The sequence below is a fragment of the Nilaparvata lugens genome, chromosome 9 (assembly GCF_014356525.2).
Source record: "Nilaparvata lugens isolate BPH chromosome 9, ASM1435652v1, whole genome shotgun sequence".
Lineage (NCBI taxonomy): Eukaryota > Metazoa > Arthropoda > Insecta > Hemiptera > Delphacidae > Nilaparvata > Nilaparvata lugens.
The window spans coordinates 21479901-21500453 of record NC_052512.1 but is presented as its reverse complement, the minus strand read 5'-3'; the positions used below and the strand labels follow the sequence as shown (position 1 = coordinate 21500453).

General features: G+C 35.6%; 1 protein-coding gene across 2 annotated transcripts in view; it reads right to left on the bottom strand.

The window, feature by feature from the left end:
* Positions 1 to 20553, bottom strand: part of LOC111052006 — a 469556-nt gene that overhangs the window by 230618 nt on the left and 218385 nt on the right. For both annotated transcript variants that reach the window (XM_039435624.1, XM_039435625.1), the window contains exons 12-16: positions 18591 to 18774; positions 17412 to 17466; positions 16729 to 16932; positions 15002 to 15164; positions 14112 to 14313 (exon numbers count right to left, since the gene is read on the bottom strand). In XM_039435624.1, coding sequence (XP_039291558.1) covers positions 14112 to 14313; positions 15002 to 15164; positions 16729 to 16932; positions 17412 to 17466; positions 18591 to 18774 — 808 coding nt within the window. The remainder of the gene's footprint in view (positions 1 to 14111; positions 14314 to 15001; positions 15165 to 16728; positions 16933 to 17411; positions 17467 to 18590; positions 18775 to 20553) is intronic.

The following is a 20553-nucleotide window of genomic DNA, read 5'->3' as shown; positions in this document are numbered from 1 at the left end:
CGAAAAATGCAGTGAGATCTATCACAACTGTAAACAGTGTATACCCGTAACCATACCGTATAACCTCAAAACTGTCACGCTTAGGCTACTTCTTGTTTACCGCTTTTTTACTGTTTACTGCCACCAAATTTAAATTTATTGGTTATAAGCAAGTTCAAGATGGCACTGTATCCGTATCACGAATACTCACGATTCATTCCGAGGTTTACCGAATGCTTCACTTGCCTCGGCTAGGTTTGGCTACTCTAGGATGAGCTCCTGCAAACTTGGTTCACACAGGATTGTGAACCAAATCCGTGCTAGCAAACCGATTCCCCTCCTCCGTTCCACTACCATACCCAGCCCTGTTTTTGGGTTCACATCGGGAAATGAACACTGCTTTCCATCTCCACCATTCCATCGTCATTCCATTCGATGCTGTTTCAAGCAAGCCACTCCGGGCTCTCAGGCACCAGCCGCAAAACATCGACATTAAGTTTACGTAGATGAAAAATGTTGTGATGTAATTTAATGAGTATAAAATAGAAATATAATTATTTGAGTTGCAAATTCATCATTGTATAGGAAGTTGATTCAATTCTGGGGGTTCAATGAACCATTGAACACATAGGACGAGCCGCCACTGATGAGAAGAGTAAAGCCATGTTCTCGTAAAGCTGTGTTTTCATAATGGGCAGAAGTAGAATCGATTGCAGCGCACCCAAGCGGGCAGAAACAGTAACACTCAAAGAACTAGTTCTTTGACATGTATTTTCCTTTATGTGTTATGGGTAATGAACTTTTTGGGTTCTTAAAGGTAATTCTAAAATGATTATTGGATATTTAATTCAATAAAGTTAATTAATTGATTTTTATAACTCAGATAACTCTCCACAATTATTAGTTACTTCAATTACATATGCTAAATCTTATGCTTTATAGGCATGTCAATCAAAGAGTTAACTTTTCATTTCCTATGCTTGAAATTTGTAAGGGTAAAATATTTGAAGTAACTGATTGTATTTCATTATTAATAAGATATTATTTAATTAACTAGAAGCATTCCATTATTAATAATAGATTATTATAATTATTTTATTAACTAGAATCAATTGCCTACAGAGTCAATGCATGTTCTTTGAATCACATCGTGTATAGGTAGGCCTGCTACCTACTATGAGTACCGTATTCAACTTCAAAGGCCTATTGAAACTCTATCGAAAAAAAATTCAAATTAATAAATAAGTGCTTTACTTTTGGCATTTTTGGAATCTACGGGTTATATTACACCAAGAGAAATAAATATTGTAAACGTTTTTTAGGCAATTTTATTTTAGCAGTCCCCTTTTCGACCATTGGATAGGTACGGTCCCGGCTGATATACTTAAATAAGAATCGTGAGGCCCATTGACTGCCTAAATCAATATGCCTTCTCAGGCAAGGTTCAATTAGGGACTCCTCACCAGTAGAAGCTATACGAATATTAAAAATTATTATTACTTCCCTTGCCCTATTACCATAGGTAAGGAAAGTACTGCTTTCCAAAAAAAATTAAGGTACCCTAATTTCATGTTTTCTATATGTTTCATTACTTTCCTTGCCCTATTACCATAGGTAAGGAAAGTATTGCTTTCCGAAAAAAATTAAGGTACCCCAATTTCTGAATTTCTATACGTTTCAAGGTCCCCTGAGTCCAAAAAAGTGGTTTTTGGGTATTGGTCTGTATGTGTGTGTGTGTGTGTGTGTGTGTGTGTGTGTGTGTGTGTGTGTGTGTGTGTGTGTGTGTGTGTGTGTGTGTTTGTGTGTCTGTGTGTCTGTGTGTGTGTATGTGCGTCAATTAACAGAATGACTTGAAATTTGAAACTTGAGGTCCTTACACTATGAGGATCCGACACGAACATTTTCGATCAAATGCAATTCAAGATGGCGGCTAAAATGGCGAAAATGTTGTCAAAAACAGGGTTTTTTCGCGATTTTCTCGAAAACGGCTCCAACGATTTTGATCAAATTCATACCTAGAAAAGTCATTGATAAGCTCTATCAACTGCCACAAGTCTCTTATATGTAAAAATTTCAGGGGCACTGCACCATCTATGCTAAGTTTGGTTTTAGATTCCCAATTATCAGGCTTCAGATACAATTTAAACAAGGAGAATCGAGTGGAAAAGATTGAGCATAAAAATCTCTACAATTAATGTTCAGTAACATTTTCACCTAAAATTGAAAATAAGCTCGAAATTCGAGAAAAAAAGATTAGTCAATAAATTGCAAACTGTTGATTCTATTAAATCATTCACTATGAAGAGATAGCAGATCTCGTGTATATCTAGCGTTATTGTCCTGTCACCAGCTGGCTCAGATCTTAGAAAAGTAGACTTGAGATGCGCGGGAACACTAGCGTCAGTTGATAAATTTTCATAACGGCAAGGAGAGTTGTGTGAGTGCACCACACCAGATTTTTATTATAGATTACTGTAACACATATGACATGTACAAAGTGTATTCAAACAGGCGTACTAATTCTAGTAATTATTGTTGAGATAACTATATCTTGCTAGAATAAACAAGTTCTGTTATGGTACTTCGAATAACACAGGCTATTTTTAAATGAATAAATATCTATTTATTATAGAAGGTAACAAGTACCCTTGTGATATTCCAAAATGGAACATGATTAGTTTCGACATTTTCAATAAGGACTCTCTTGACAATGACATAATTAGAAACTGGTCATGATTATTTTGAATATATCAGGGTAGGCCTACTAGTTATTTTTCATAATTAAATATTAAAGTTGCCCTATTAAAATAATAACAGCTACATAACAGGTGTACAAAACAGTGCTAAAACTAACATTAAAAGTTTTTGGAACTACGTGAAGGATAGAAGAGCAAATAGAACCGTACCTGGGGAATATGAAATTGACAATGTGAAGATTCCTGCTAGAGAAGTATCTCAAGCATTTGCTGATCATTTTGCGTCTGTTTATGATAATGATACTCACTTTGTTCTCGACGACATAGTAGGTCCCAATAACAATTTCAAAATAAACGGTGTCTCAGACTCTTTTAATATAAGAATCATTACTGAGGGAGAAGTAGCTGAATCTATTAAAAACCTAAAACCTAAAAGATCTTGTGGTCCAGATAACATACCCCCCTATATAATAAAGGGCTGTGGGGAAATTTTGATTAGGCCTCTACACTATTTATTCAACCTGTCCATCCGTAAAAACAAGTTTCCTAGAAGGTGGAAGGAGGCAAGAGTCACTCCGATTCCTAAGGGTGGAAAATTAAATGATTTGAAAAATTTCAGGCCAATATCCAACTTGAATGCAACTGCAAAAGTATTCGAGTATGTACTGTTTGAGCATATTTTCAATAATTTTAAAAACATTATAACGGTTAGTCAGCATGGTTTCCTTAAAAAACGATCAACTGTCAGTAATCTTCTCCTATTTACTAATTACATTTCAAGTCACCTTGATAAAGGCATACGTGTTGATGCAATTTACCTCGATTATTCCAGAGCTTTTGATAAGGTAGACCACAAAATCCTTCTGCAGAAAATGTTTGCCTTTGGTTTCACATCCGAAATGGTTGCCTTCTTTCACTCATACCTCAGTCAGCGTTTATTCTTTGTGTATTTCAATAATATTAGATCAAAATGTTTCACGAGTGGTTCAGGTGTGCCCCAGGGGAGTAATCTTGGGCCTCTTTTGTTCCTTTTACTTATTAATGACATTCCAGAGTGTATTAAAAACAGTAATTGTCTCATTTATGCAGATGATGTTAAAATTTATCGAACTATACAGGATGATCAGGACTCTCAGATGTTACAGGAGGATTTGGGCAGGTTGAATGATTGGAGTGAAAAAAACAATCTGGCATTAAATGTGAAGAAATGTAAATTTATTGTCTTCACTAGACAGCAACAGATTTTTGCTGACTACAAATTATTAGATGAACATCTTGAAAGAGTTTATGTGATTAAGGATTTGGGTGTCTACATAGACTCCACTCTCACCTTCAGAGATCACATTAATTACATCCTTAATATTTCAAATAAGATGCTAGGATTTATCATAAGAAATGTCAGACACTTCACAGACATTGATTTAATCAAGATGCTGTATCTGGCCCTGGTGAGAAGTAGACTTGAGTATTGTGCAGTTGTTTGGAGTCCTTATCAAGAGATATATATTAGTAGTATCGAACGCATACAAAATAAATTCCTCAGATTCATGTATTACAAGAAGTATGGACATTCATGCCCGTATGACTTTTCTATGAGGTGTCTGAGAGTCAGTTTTCAAATTATGTCGTTGAAGAACAGGCGGGATTTCGTATCATTAATTGTTTTATTTAAAATATTGAATAATCATTTAGACATTCCGAATATTATCGAACTCTTTAGTGTCTTTGTTCCGTTAAATAGACCTAGATTAAATATGTTTTTTGCTTTGGATAGAATATACACTGTACATCATGCAAATTGCTTCTTACAAAAAACTGTTAGATTGTACAATTCTTTGAATACGATTCTAGATATATTCGCTGATAATTTGCGCAATTTTAGTGAACAATGCTATCAAGCTCTTAAATTATAAATGTTTAATCAATTTTCAGACCATAAAAATTTAAAATTCAAATTCTTCTTCTATAATAGGCTTGCTACCTATTCTCTTTTTTCAATTTGCCTTTTTTCTTCTTTAGTCTTTTTTCTATTTTCTATTGTGTCTTGTGTTATTTCCTATTTATATTCTTTCTTCCAAACTATTTTTGTTGTTATTTTTAGTTTTTTTTTTCTTTCTTACTAATTTAGTTTCAGTTTGTGTAAACAATTGATTTTCAATGAGGCTTGTTTTGGCATAAAGCTGTAAGCCTCTATATGTTGTTGTAATTTTTCTATTCATGTAAATAAATAAATAAATAAATAAATAAAATGAATACTTCATAAGATATTCATTAGAACTAGAGTAGCCATTCAAACTCCTTTTTCACTATAATGTTCTAAAAGCTTATCAATTTTAATCAAAACCTTGGAAATATAGCGTAGAAGGTAGAAGTGAAAGTAATTATATTTGATGTGACTTGGAACATAATATTTTCTACTTTTGCTTGAGTTATTTTCCATATTCAAAGAATTTTCACTCCTTCAATGCAGTACATAAGTACTATTACTTAATTCTTAATGCAATTCATAATTGTGATAGCCTATCCTATTTTATAGGAATAGGATTCAAGTCTATTATTTAACTACATGAGTTACCTATAGCATTTGCCAGTCAGCAATGTTAAATACCCGTGGCTGTTGTTGGATCTGCTATCGGGAGCTGCCCCTGGCGATGGGGTATGCCCGCCACTGTAGGGTGGAGGGTACTGGGGAAATAAAATACCCAGAGTTGACAAAAACCAACAAATTGGTCAACGGACTCAAAGGCGGATGAGGAGAGATCCCAACGGCGGAGAGGGCGGAAGAGCCACAGGACACTCACTTGCCCCAGGGTGGAGAAATTGACTCTAAAGGCGGAAGAACCCATCAAGGGGTCAACGGCATATGGATGCAGAAGGCAAGGGGAAACCACTGCATTGAAGACCATTATTGGTATTCTTTGTACAATCAGTACAGCAATCATGGATGGGTTTAAAACGAAAAATTCTGGAGGTAAAAGCTCCCCAATCAGATCTCCGGGGGGAGCAGTGGCGAACCAGAACATGAGAGCAAGACTGAAGAGTGTGAAGATCGGAACGTGGAATGCAAGAAGCCTCTTTGCATTGGGAAAGTTGGACAATGTGGTGAAGGGAATGTCAAGACTCAGCATAAACATTCTGGGAATAAGTGATGTCAGATGGCCAGGCAGTGGTAAGTGTAGAACAAATATTGGAGTTTTCTATTACTCAGGAATGGATGACCCAAATTATCGGTATGGAGTGGGAGTAATTATAGATAAGGCTACCAATGCATCAGTTCAGAGTTTTACACCATATTCAGAAAGTGTCATGATGTTACAAACAAAAACATGCACAGGACACCTGAACATCATACAAATATATGCACCAACTGCAGACTCGGAGGAAGTCTAAGTCGAGGAGCTCTATGCGGAACTGGAAACAATAATTGCAAGCACTAAGAAAAGTGATGATACTATAGTAATGGTAAATTTTAATGCTAAAGTAGGCAAAGATAAGGTAGAAGCACATACAGGGGGTTTTGGACTGGGTGAGAGAAATGAGAGAGGTGAACGCCTAATACAGTTTTGTCAGGAGAAAGATTTAATGGTAGCAAACACCTACTTCAAGCTTCCATATCATAGATTGTACACCTGGAAATCTCCTGTTGATAATCCAGAAAATATCATCAGAAATCAAATTGACTATATCCTCATCAATAATAGATACAAAATGCAGTCACATCTACAAAAACCTATCCTGGGGCTGATATCAATTCAGATCACAACCCTGTAGTAGCTAAGTTGCATATTAAAATGAAAAAAAAATACAAAACGACAAAGAAATAACATAGACGCAAGACTTCTCAAAAACCCAAAAATCTGTGACACTGTGAAGTATGAGGTGAACAAAGCCATGAGAGAGTTATCACAGATAGACAATGTAGAAGGGAGTGGGATGAGGTACAAGTCACCTTAAGAGAAATAGCGACGAGTCACCTGGTAGATAAGGAACCCCAAATGAAGAAGAAAGCATGGATGACATCTGAAATTCTGGATCTTATGGAAGAAAGAAGGAAGAGCAAGGGAAAGGAGAAAGAATATAGAGAACTACAGAAGAGAATTCAAAAGAGGATAAGAGAGACTAAGGAAGAGTATCTGACATTGCAATGAGAAGCAATAGAAGTATTGGTGAAGAATTTTGACAGCTTCCATGTGCATAAGAAGGTTGAAGAACTGGCTGGATGTTGCAAAAGCAGAGCGAGTACAAATATAATGAAGAATAAGGACGGGAGTATTATAACTGATGTGAAGGAAAAACTAAAGAGATGGAAAGCATATCTCTCAGAGCTCTCCCAAGACGAAATACTGGTAAGACCAGTTGTAGAGAGAGGGGAAGTACATTTGAAGATATTGAGATCGGAAGTGGAATATGCTCTAAAAGTGATGAAAGCAGGTAGAGTTGCAGGTCCAGATCAGATCCCCATAGAGATCATCAAGCTCTTTGATGAAGATGTAATTGATATTCTTGTGAACCTCTTCAATTATATTTATGAGAAGGGAGAAATCCCCACACAATGGTTGATCTCCACTTTTGTACTCATTCCTAGGAAACCTAACACAAGTGAGTGCACTGATTATAGATCTATTGCGCTTATGAGCCATACCCTAAAGTTGTTTCTAAAAATTATACACAAAAGGGTATATAGAAAACTTGAGGAAGGGATAAGCAATACCCAATTTAGGTTTTGAGAAGGGCTCGGAACAAGAGAGGCTCTCTTTGGGGTTAATGTGCTTTTCCAGAGATGCCTAGACATGAATCAAGACGTTTATGCCTGTTTCATAGATTTTGAAAAGGCATTTGACAAGGTAAGGCATGGAGTGATGTACAGGTTGCTTGACAACAAGGGAATTGATGCGGGCGATATAAGAATAATCAGCAATCTTTATGGGGGTCAGAAGGCAGCTGCAAGAATAGAGAATCGATTGACCGAGGAAATCGAGATCTGCCGAGGGGTAAGACAGGGCTGTATCCACTCCTTTGTCTCCACTCTTTTTCAATGTCTACAGCGAAGCTATTTTCAATGAAGTCTTGGAGGAGGAGTTTGTGGGCATAGTTATAAATGGAGGCCATAAATAATATAAGGTACGCTGATGACACTGTCTTGTTGACAAGCAATATGGATGATATGCAAAGATTGATCCAAAAATTGCATGACAGATGTGGTGAATTTGGTTTGAAATTGAATCTGAAGAAAACCAAATTAATGGTGGTCAGGAAAGCCTTAAATAGACAGATAGATAAACCTAACGGTGGATGGTAGAGTCATAGAGAAGGTCCATAAGTATAGATATCTGGGGACGTGGGTAGAGGAGAGTGGGGATTCGACGGGAGAGATAAGAAAAAGGATTGAGATGGCCAGATCGACATTTGTAAAAATGAAAAAATTGTTCATGAGCCGGGACATAAATATAGAATTGAAAATGAGGGTGTTATGCTGTTATGTGTTTTCCACTCTCTTGTATAGGATGGAATTATGGGCCCTCAAAAAGAGCCATATGGATAAGTTGGAAGCCTTTGAGATGTGGTGCTACCGCAGGATGTGGCGGATTCCATGGATGGATAGAGTCACGAACATGGAAGTCCTAGGGAGAATGAAGAAACAATGTGAAATTGTTTACACCATAAAAAAGAGAAAACTCCTGTATCTTGGACATCTCATGAGAAGCCACAAATATATAACTCTCCAGAATATAGTCCAAGGAAAAATCAGCGGAAAAAGGAGTGTTGGAAGGCGACGTGTTTCCTGGCTTAAAAATTTGAGGGATTGGTTTGACTGCAGCAGCAAAGACTTGTTTCCAGCGGCAGTGAATAAGATCCGGATTGCTGTGCTGATAGCGAACCTCCGATAGGAGACGTACTAGAAGAAGAAGAATGTTAAATAATTTTATTATTCCCAAAAAAAGCAGAAGCCATACAGAACCAATAGAGTTGTTTATAACAGTTTGATGCTGTTGGGTTGAATATAGTTTTAAAAATCCCTCAAGTATAAACCTTCAAAACTAATTTTATTAGCTTCATGTCACTTGCAGTTTTCTTCAAAACTACCTGAATTGAAGCAGTTAGCAGGAACGATTTTTTATAATGGGCAATTTTCTTATATATAGGCAATTTTTTTATAATGAATAATAAATAATTATCAACAACTTTTTGATTTCAGGCCTAGTGGTGTACCAGCCAGAAGAAGAGGATGACAAAGAAAATTAACTATGAATAATATTCCATGGATATGATTCATGTATGATGTAGTAGCCTACAGAAGAAAGAGATGGACTAATCTAAGAAATATATCAATTTTTTCAGTAAATCTTGATGTATTTATTTCATGTTATTCATGATAATATCCTCTTTGTGGGGGGGGGGGGTTAGTGGGGGGGGGGGCGATCGCTCCTGCTAACTGCTTCAATTCAGGTAGTTTTGAAGAAAACTGCGAATGACATGAAGCTAATAAAATTAGTTTTGATGGTTTATACTTGAGGGATTTTTGAAACTATACTCAACCCAACAGCATCGAACTCTCTTATTAACAACTTTATTGGTTCTGTATGGCTTCTGTTTTTTTTTTTTTTTGGAAATAATAAAATCATTTAACATTGCTGACTGGCAAATGCTATAGGTAACTCATGTAGTTAAATAATAGACTTGAATAGGATATAAAATAGGGTAGGCTATCAAAATATTTATGTATTGCAATAAGAATTAAGGAATAGGTAATAGTACTTATGTACTGCATTGAAGGGGTAATAATACTTCGAATATGAAAAATAACTCAAGCAAAAGTTGAAAATATTATGTTCCAAGCCACATCAAATATAATTACTTTTAATTCTACCTTCTATGGTATATTTCCAAGGTTTTGATTAAAATTGATTAGCTTTCAGAACATTATAACTTGGTAGATAAGGAGTTTGAATGGCTACTCTAATTCTAATGAATATCTTATAAAGTATTCATTTTAATAGGGCAACTTTAATGTTCAATTATGGAAAATAACTAGTAGGCCTACCCTAATATATTCAAAATAAGCATGACCAGTTTCCAATAATTATGTCATTGTCAAGAGAGTCCTTATTGGAAATGTCGAAACTAATCATGTATCATTTTGGAATATCACAAGGGTACTATTTACCTTCTATAATTAATATATATTTATCCATTTCAAAATAGGCAATGGTTTATTTAAAATACCACAACAGAATCTGTTTATTCTAGCAAGATATAGTTATCTCAACAATAATTATTAGAATTAGTTCGCCTATTTGAATCAAAGACCTTAAAGAGATATAGACACCCACAATGCCCATGCCTTCCCAATGATAGCTCTTACTTGAAATTGAAGGCCGCCATTGGGGTATTTTAGCACGAGATATTATATATATATATATATATATATATATATATATATATATATATAATATTTGTAATACTATAGATCACAAAGGCATTGGTGGCATTGGTATGTAATAATGTTATGGGTTGCCCCCTCAATGGCGGATTTCAATTCCAAGTAAGACACTAGCGCTGCATGTGAGTCTATGCATCTTTAAGGTCTTTGGTTTGAATACACTTTGTACATGTCATATGTGTTACAGTGATCTATAATGATAATAATTTTTAATATTCGTATAGCTTCTACTGGTGAGGAGTCCCTAATTATTGAACCTTGCCTGAGAAGGCATTTTGATTTAGGCAGTCAATGGGCCTCACAATTCTTATTCAAGTATATCAGCCGGGACCGTACCTATCCAATGATCAAAAAGGGGACTGCTAAAATAAAATTGCCTAAAAAACGTTTACAATATTTATTTCTCTTGGTGTAATATAACCCGTAAATTCAGAAAATTCCAAAAGTAAAGCACTTATTTATTAATTTGATTTGTTTTCGATAGAACTTCAATAGGCCTTTGAAGTTGAATACGGTACTCATAGTAGGTAGGCCTACCTATACATGATGTGATTCAAAGAACATGCATTGACTCTGAAGGCAATTGATTCTAGTTAATAAAATAATTATAATAATATATTATTAATGATGGAATGTTTCTAGTTGATGAAATAATATCTTATTAATAATGAAATACAATCAATTACTTCAAATAATTTACCCTTACAAATTTCAAGCATAGGAAATGAAAAGTTAACTCTTTGATTGACATGCCTATAAAGCATAAAATTTAGCATATGTAATTGAAGTAACTAATAATTGTGGAAAAGTTATCTGAGTTATAAAAATCAATTAATTCACTTTATTGAATTAAATATCCAATAATCATTTTAGAATTACCTTTTGGACAACTCAAAAAGTTCATTACCCATAACACATACAGCAAAATTCATGTCAAAGAACTAGTTCTATGAGTGTTACTTGTTTCTGCCCGCTTGGGTGCGCTGCAATCGATTCTGCTTCTGCCCGTTACGAAAACACAGCTTTAGTGATGGAGTAGAAGGAGAAATACATCAAGAGTAGGAGAAGGTATGATGATTTGGTGGAGGAGGTGGTGGTGGAGAAGAAGATGTAGAAGAAGAAGGAGAAGAAGAAGAAGAAGAAGAAGAAGAAGAAGAAGAAGAAGAAGAAGAAGAAGAAGAGAAGAAGAAGAGGAAGAAAAAGAAGAAGAAGAGGAAGAAGAATAGAAAGGAGAAGAAGAAGAAGAAGAAGAAGAAGAAGAAGAAGAATATGCCTAACCTTTATTAAGGTAATAGAATAAAAATAATTTTGAAGAAAATTTTTAGAATTTTAAAGTAGGCTGGCACATCTAGAAAATGAATCTGAGTCTATACTATTTCAATTCATGCAGGCGAACGGGTTAGAGTCAGGAAAACTACAATAAGTTTTTGCCATGCCTGATTTAATCGCCGTTCACTATTTTAACACTACAATATTTTAAAACAAACAAAATATCAACAATACTGACACGAAAGAAAATAGGAACCATTTTAAATTTAACACGTTACATTACCATTATCCTCTGATCTGGGGGCGCATTACTATCCTTATGTTAGATATTGATACGTCACCAAACCAAATAATATCAGTTGCAAATATTAATTTCCGAACAAAACTCAAAACAGAAAAACCTGAAGAACCCAAATTTTTTCGATAACCCCATACACCAATTTCAACCCCGCACTTTGATTGACATTTTCGTATGACCCTTTGTTCCACTGCACTGCACTTTGTTGATGGTTTCCGTCGTGTTTCCTTTCAATGTTATTTTGTTATTTTGGCGTTTTCTTCTAAGAGTTGAGTTGATGATGTCGGGAAGTCATCTTGCGATGCGGAACCTCCATCTCCCAAAACCGCCTTACGTCAATTCTGGTCAGGTATCATCCTCGGGACCTCTTGACATGCCATCCTCTACGACATGCCTTGCTCATAGAGTTCATGATGATATGAAATTGTGTCTTATAGCTGAATTTTGAAGGGGTGAAACATGAAGTTGGTTTGGGGTCACACATAAATCGCTTAGCGGTTATTTGAAGAAACAATTATTCCTACATGATGAAGAAACACAATCAAGCTTTTCAGGACATGGCACTACTAGAAAATTTAAACTTTAATGAAAATAAAACTAACATTAACTAATAAATTTGAACTTTAATGAAAATAAAACTAACATTAACTAATAATATAAACTTATAAACTTGCCCAAAAAGGGCAAAACATAATGACTCCATCTTTACTCTCGTAGTGCTCCTAGCAAAGTGTCCTCCGAAACGTAATCTGGTCTCTTGGCTGGGGAATCGCCCCACTACTGTATTTAGAAACAGGTCTCCTATTGGGCGAAGGGAATCAATTTGACCAATCGTTGCGTGGCTTCTAGAGCCTTAAGACCAAATAGTAACTGCAAAATCATTCGTTTGTTATAATTGTAATACTTGCTGTTTTCCAACTTATCGCACTCCATGTCGCGACAGGAAGGCTAAGTTTTAGAGATAATTCCATAATCTACATTCCTCGACGACTCGGAGTCAAAATTTTTGAATATATATCCTGGGAAACTTGAAGTCATGGCCATTCATAATAGAGAGAGAAAATAATTTATTTCGCTAACTCACATACAATAATGGCTCTTGTCTATTGCGTATTAAATTTACTATTATAACTTGAGAAAAGGCCTGAATTGAAAATAGTGCTCGGCAGAAGTTGAAGAAGAAGAAGAAGAAGCAGCAGCAGCAAAACCCTCTTGCCTCTTTGAAAAACTGATATTCATTGGATGGATTCACACATCATATCAGTCAGTAGGCTATCAGTTAACGTGTCAGTTACATTGAGAAAATATTCTATCCATGAGTTACGATGTTACTATTGGAGAAAGATAGGAGAACAACGTTGCAGATCCTCTGTCTTGTCAATGCCTTCTATAGACGGTAGCTGATACGGGTTCATTGATGTAATATAACTGTTCATTTTCGTTTAAAATAATCAATTTTCCTATTATATCAAGCGAGCGATTTCTGTATACAGTATATGTATTCATTTATTTTTCAATGAATGACCAACAAATCTCAAAAACGGCTCTAAAGATTTTGATTAAATTTGCAATAAAAGTGGTTCTTGAATAAAAATTCATCCTTGGAAAAACAGCTGGTGATTTCATCATCTCTCGATAATGGAGGATGCGAGTGATGCCTGTGTGGGAGTGAGACAGAATTATGTTCAGCTGTTGAACTATTGCAATCAATTAGCATATATGGCTTGATCAACATAATTTTATTATATCTGATATGATTTTATTCAAGATACATTATTTTCTATTCATATTTACAAAAAGAACTGTATCAAACATAGAATATCATTCTGGATCAAAGTATATCAAAATGTTCCAAGTTAATCATAATTTTACAGTTATAAGTGATAAGTGAGTGTTATTTTGATAATCAATTTGGTTTGTAAACAATCTAAATTCAAACATTTCTGTTTCTAAATCTTTGGACTGAGAATATTGTTGTGTGTATCAATAAATAAATATAAAATATTCTTTTATGCTTCTATGCTATTGTAAACTCCAGAGCAAAGCTCGATGCCCCAATATTATTTTATTAAGCAAGAAATTATATTTTTCAATAATTCCATAATGAATCTACATGATTAAGATCAAATATTCTGTTAATTATTTATTAATTCTGAATTGTTGAAAGACGATCTGGCGACAGAGCAAAGCGAGAAAGAGATAGCGCTATCGGCTTTGTTGAATGATAGACAAGGATAGCAATAGGTACCATTGTTGATCATACACTACCATTATAACGTGGACCTCGCAGTAGTAACACTGAGGCTGAATAGTTCCATTGTAACTCATGGATATAAAATATTCTCTCGGACTCGTTCACACTGATACTAAACCGGACATAACTTACTGTACTTACTATTGAAATAAAAACTAATAAAACTTCACTCACTATAGTTGAGAAATTGTGTCGGCCTACTGTCTATCATTACATATTTGACTTCCGTGAAAATTGGTATCATTTTTCCTTTTCTCTTTTCTACATAATAATCTCCCAGGCTTGCGTTGAATCCAGCAATGTGGTTAATTGGAATTGGAGTGTTTGGTTTCATTTCATATTTATTCACAATCCTCATGAATTTCTCAGGAGAGTTCTGTCAAACAAAATAAGAATCCGGCTGAAAACACACGTGGCGTTTTTTCATACGAGTCGGCAGATGTCTTGACTGCAACACACACACGATTATGTGTTGTAATTTTATAAAATGTAATTTTAAAAATTCATTTACTCTCCAATGATTCAAATCTACTCACCATCAGGACTTCGGAATCTAATTCGAATAAGAAGGTTTCTGGGTCGTCACCCTGAGTCAGTAATGCTTTGCAAAGATAATTCTGTAGAACAGATTTTGGGCCATTCGTATCCAAATCACGCTCTTCGAGTTCGGCTGTCAACTGTCTCACTTTCAAACTTGTAAGTGTCACACCTTTACTGTTCAATCTCGTTTCAAATATTCAATTATATTTCATTAAGCAAGAAATTATATTTTTCAGTAATTTCATAATCAAGGTGTGAGATTTTGTTAATTAAATATTAACTCTACACTGTTAAAAGACGAGAAAGAGATAGCGCTTTCCGCTTTGTAGAATGATAGACAAGGAAAGCAATACCATTGCTAATCAAACACCTCCATTATAACGTGGACCTCACTATAGAGGGCAGGAATCTCTCTGATTGTCTGATTCATGGAACGCCAACCAAATCAGCCAATCGGAGAGCTTCCTGTCCTGTCATGCCGTGCCGACTCGTCTTGAAAACGCCTCGTGTGTTTCGGTCATTACCTTGCCAAGACACAGCCATTCCTCATGCAACAGTAGTGTAAAATACAATGGGAATCTTGTCTTATCCACTGGTATTACTCGAGGATCTATGTTATAATCCTCTGTCAGAACATGAAAGGGTGTCAGAAATTCATCGGTCCCTGGTACTGTAATGCTGCTGCATCTGAAATCAATCGAACTCAAATTATTATGTATCAAGCATTTAGGGCCGGTTTCCGAGCTCGAGATTTGGCTAGGTTCTAGACTTAAAACAGCTGTAAAAATAAAACAGAGTCAGAAAATTGGCTTTTCGAAATAGGATGTAGTCATAGTCCACGTTTAAATAAAATTTCGAAAAAATAGAAAATTGAACACAAAATTAAATATAGAGAGAATAGTGTAAAGTATCAGAAATTTTGAATCATCTAGGAATGTTTCATTTCGCCAAGCGAAAACGTTTCCAATCACGGAAATGAGGAAATAAAGATTGTCATGAAACCTACGACTACACCCACTTCGGAAAGCCAATTTCCTGACTCCAGCTGTTTAAAGTCTAGAACTTAGCTAAATCCCGAGCTCGGAAACCGACCCTTAATGATACGTGTATTGGAACAGCCCTGCACAATGAAGACAGAATAAGAAAAAGCCCTTGAGTTATCACAGGTTTAATAACGAACATTGTACGCACTCTCATAGCATATTATTGCATATTTTATTGGACGAGCGTTAGCGAGTTCTCACTTTTGTCTTACTGAAGGCCACAGTCTTTGTCCGTCTGTTTGTATGTCCTACAATAACTCTAGAAAGAATTGATCAATCCTATCCAAATTTTTAAGACGTAGGCTCTATTCTTTGAACCTTTTTACAGGTCAAATTCGTTGGCCAACAAAATTGACTCACTCCTTCGTCGTTATTCAGGGTATAGAAATAACATTGAAAGGGAATAAGAAGAGAATTGTTGTGATTTATCATTTCGTTAGCTGAATAATTCATTGAATGCAATGTTTGCAATTACAACAGTTTTTTTCCATCCATCCATTTATAACATCAGCTGAGGTAATTTGGAAGCTAGCATACAGACAGAGACCTTGATGCGCTGATACATGAACAGCTGATCAATATAGAACATGTTTTATAACTTCCACATCAACAAACTGGTACGGGTTGATATATAAATGTGCGGTTTTCACCATGTATTTCCTCTTTTGGAACTCTGTATCGAAATCATGTATCACATGACCACCTTCCCATTTAAAAAAAAATTGTATTTATATGTGGGTCAAAGATGTTGAAGGGATAGAGGATTTTTTAACAGTAATTTCTCATTTCAAATAGGATCCCCAATGAGACCTACTGTCAAATTATTCTTGTTAGAGAAATATTCAGCTGTTTACATAATCTTCACCAACACTGTATTGTTGGAAGTTGCGGGTCTTGAAGATAACAATACAACAGTGGAAAGTGAAATTATAACCTCATTCTTTTTTGAAACTTTATTTGTAAAAATCTGGGAGAAGAAAGTTTTGGGCTGTGCCTGTTTTCTTCTCCCAATCATGTTATATTGAAATATATGATTTGTAATTGTCAATTAAATAAATAATTGAATAAACAGTTCTTGAGCGATCTCTCCAACCCAGGGCGTCACTAGTTATAATACAACAGTTCTTGAGCGAGTTCTCCAACGCAGGTGGTCAATAGTTATATTTTCACTGTTACTAATATATGGAAATCAATCTTTTGCCACTCACGTTGCAATGGTAAGACTGGACAGATCAGTAGACTTCAAATTATTGAAGACGATATCATTATAACCACCTGCTGATCTGGGCAGTAAACTATTGGGCCTCTCTGATTCTGAGGGATAAGCCCTGAACATCTCATAGGGATCAAGTGCCACACCCTGTCCATTCCATCTCACTGCTTCTTCCACTGAGAGGATCAACGCTTTCCTCCTGGAACACATCATAAATTTCTAATTACTATTGATTTATAACATTATATTGTCATACATTACATTGAAACCCATCTAATTTTATCGATTTTAATTTGAAATATTATTTTGCGAGTTCTAGTCCGCGAATCTAGTTGCGGATTTAATTATTGAAAATTTAATTGATAGAGCGATTAGCTCTCCAATGTGTGAATTATAACGTATGCCAGGCCAAAACTTTTCCAATAGTTTTTGTGAGCTACTGGTTTTTGTATTGAAGCATTGCTCACCTGAGGGATCTTGTCTTGAGAATTCAATTATAGGCTGTCTTAGACCAGGCAGTTAAAGCCTACATAATTGTATTTCGGGGTTTGAGTTGGTGTAGGGTAAGGTAGTGTTTTGGTAAATCATCTTGGAGAAGTTCATCTATAGCTTCAAACATCAATAAAGAAGCTGAAGAATAATCACAATAATAGAGGACGAAAATAAATTAAATTTTACCTGGCATCCACAGTTGTCTGTATAAGATCTGGTTTTTCAAATTGTAGTGTGCCCCCTGAAACACACATGTAGAAAGGAATAATATTAACAATTTCTTACAAGAATCAGTCTTCTCCACCTTCTTCTCCTCTTCTTCTTTTCTTCTTCTTCTCCTTCTTCTTCTTCTTCTTTCTTCTTCTTCTCCTTCTTCTTCTTCTTCTCTTCTTCTCTTCTTCTTCTTCTTCTTCTTCTTCTTCTTCTTCTTCTTCTTCTTCTTCTTCTCTTCTTCTTCTTCTTCTTCTTCCTCAAGTCTGGGATAAGTTGCAGAAAAGGAGAGTAACATTGTCATGTTTCAAGTAACAAAACTGATTGAGCAGCTAGAGACTGTCCAGTTACCAGTTATAGTGATCGCAAATTGGGGAGGCCAAGGTCTATAAATAATACAGGTCATGACACAATCCCGTGAACCCGTGATGCATTGCAAAATCATCATTTGTGGGGTTCTAGTTCACCAATTTTCAAATCCATCAGCGCTGTTATCATTATAGGTTGTACTACATGATGTGTTATTTTGTTATATTGTTCAAGGGATATTACTTGGCTTTGAATTGTGAAATATATTGTTCTGACAGAATAGTAATATTTAGATTCCAACTAGGAACCGAATTGTTGATTTTTCGATTTAATCGATCGGGAACTTAAGACCCTTTTTGAAGTTGGCCTCGCATATTTCAGTTCTGCTTTCAGTTTTGTGCCTAATAAACAATTATTTTCATATTTATTGTTGTATTTTTCTTGTGTGGTGGAAAATAGTGTTCGCACCACAGGTAAAAATGTGTTTCCAGCTCTCAATCTTTTCTGAAGACCGTTTTCGAGCTGCAAAAGTCTCATTTTCGGCCCTAGGTTCAAAATATACTATTATCGTTGATTAATAAATTATTGGCCGATGGACAGACATTATTATGCACTGTCATCAACTTAGTTGAGCATTGGCGGTTAACGCTGCGGCATTAGCACTTGTATAACATGGGTGCGCTTTAGCTTGTGTGTTTAGCTCCGTGTTGGTAGCGCCATGTATAACATGAACATTCAATGCCCTCTTTCTCGCGTCATTATCGCGCCTTTATCAGCGATCGTAGAACTTGGGCCCAACTAGAGTCGAGGCGAAAAAATTTGGGCATGAAGACGCCAAATTCTTACCATATTTGATAGGTTTGAAAGTAGTCTCATTCAAGTATTTGAGTTCGGTGATTGAGACTGACATAGATTGACCATCATTTAGAACTTTTGGCACAATGTAAATGCCATCACAGGTTTCTATATCACGCACAGCTACCATAACTTCCACTCTGTTCACTATTCTTAGAAATTTCAAGTCCTGTCTCTGGAAAAAATACAATATATTACAATTAGTTTTTTATTTTTAACAATCATAGATTCAAGAATCCTGATGATACCATGGACGGATAGGGTAACCAAATAGGAGGTGTTGAGGAGAATGGATATGGTCAAAAGCATGAAATTTAGGAAGCTGCAATACTTGGGCCATATAATGCGCAATAAGGAACAATATTGAGTTGATGCAAGTATAGACAAAAAAAAGCATAAGAAGATATCCCATGATATAGGTCGTTACTGTTCCAAATTTGAAGCCGATTATTCCAAATTCGAATTCAAATTTCATTCATTCTGATTTGCAATAGTTTCAAATTATGAGGGAAAATCATACAGCTTAACAGTATTAGAGTAATATGTTTATAATTATGAAGTACATAAAAGTCCAATTATTGAACAATAACTTCAGACAAGAATTCGAACATGCTGAACCAGGACTAATTTGTGAATTCAGATAGGAAAATAATGCTTGCTGTGAGTACAAAACTCTACGTCTGCGAGCAGGAATGAATATCTGATAATTTATGAATTTATAGGGAAGTGTAAAAATAGAAAAATGAGAAAGAAAGAAAGATTAGCAACTTATCACTCACACATTCACACTAATGATGCTCACTTTCCAATTCCAGCTCATTTTCCCAATGCATAATCATCATCATCAGAGTATTTTAACCATGTAACCACATTGAGTAAGGTCCCTAGATAGCCAAGCATAAGACTTCCAAGCCATCCAAGAACTTTTGTTTTGAGAACAAGTCGATTATGCGTTCTCTTAATTTCAAAAGGAATATTGTTGAAAAACTTAGGGCCAAGAAATACAATCAATTTCTGGAAACAAGTGGTATACAATTCATGAAGTCTTAGTAAATCAGATTTCACTCTCCTAGTTTGATACCTAGGAACATTCCTGAACAATGCATGACCACAGTTTCCAGACATAACATAAAACATATACAATACCTTGAAAACAAAGATATATCTGAAAGGCGAGCATCTGAGACTCCGAGAGATAGGAAAAGATTGTTCATATCCACTCTCCTTCTTGATGGCACGAACTATGGATTTTTGTATAGTTATCAAGGGATTCAAGTGACTAATAAGAGTGAAGCCCCTACAATTTATACTGTAGCTGATTTTTGAATCGACAAGTGCAAAATATAGCTGCCTCAGGACACTCATAGAGATAAATCTATTCAAGATGTAGAGCTTCCTCAGTATTAACAGCAGATGGCTTTTTATATTAGTGATATGATGGGACCAAGTGAGCTTCACGTCAACGATCACACCCAAATATTTCAATGAGTCAGTTTGACCAACCATCTCACAGTCATCACGCGCTCAGCTATCATGAAACTTCAGTGCAGTAGGCAATGTCCATGATGTTGATAATGTAAACAACATGTATCTTGTCTTTGAAAGATTGAGCTGAATCTTATTGTGTCTAAACCAGAAAAATAGCTTGTTTGAATCATCCTGCATTAATCTTACAAAATTGGAGCCATCCATATCACAATATGCCAATGCAGTGTCATCTGCAAAATATACAGGAGTACCAGAGAACCTGAATGAGATCATTGATGAGAATGAGAAGCAAGATTGGCCATAGGACTGATCCCTGTGGTACACTACAGTCCACTCCCTGAACCTCACTCTTCACACCTCTAATGGCTTCTTCTTCTTTTGGTTCCTATCCGTTCCGGATGTTGGCAACCATTCTGGCTATGATGACCCTGTTGACTGCCGCCCTGAACAGCTGTGCTGTGCTCAT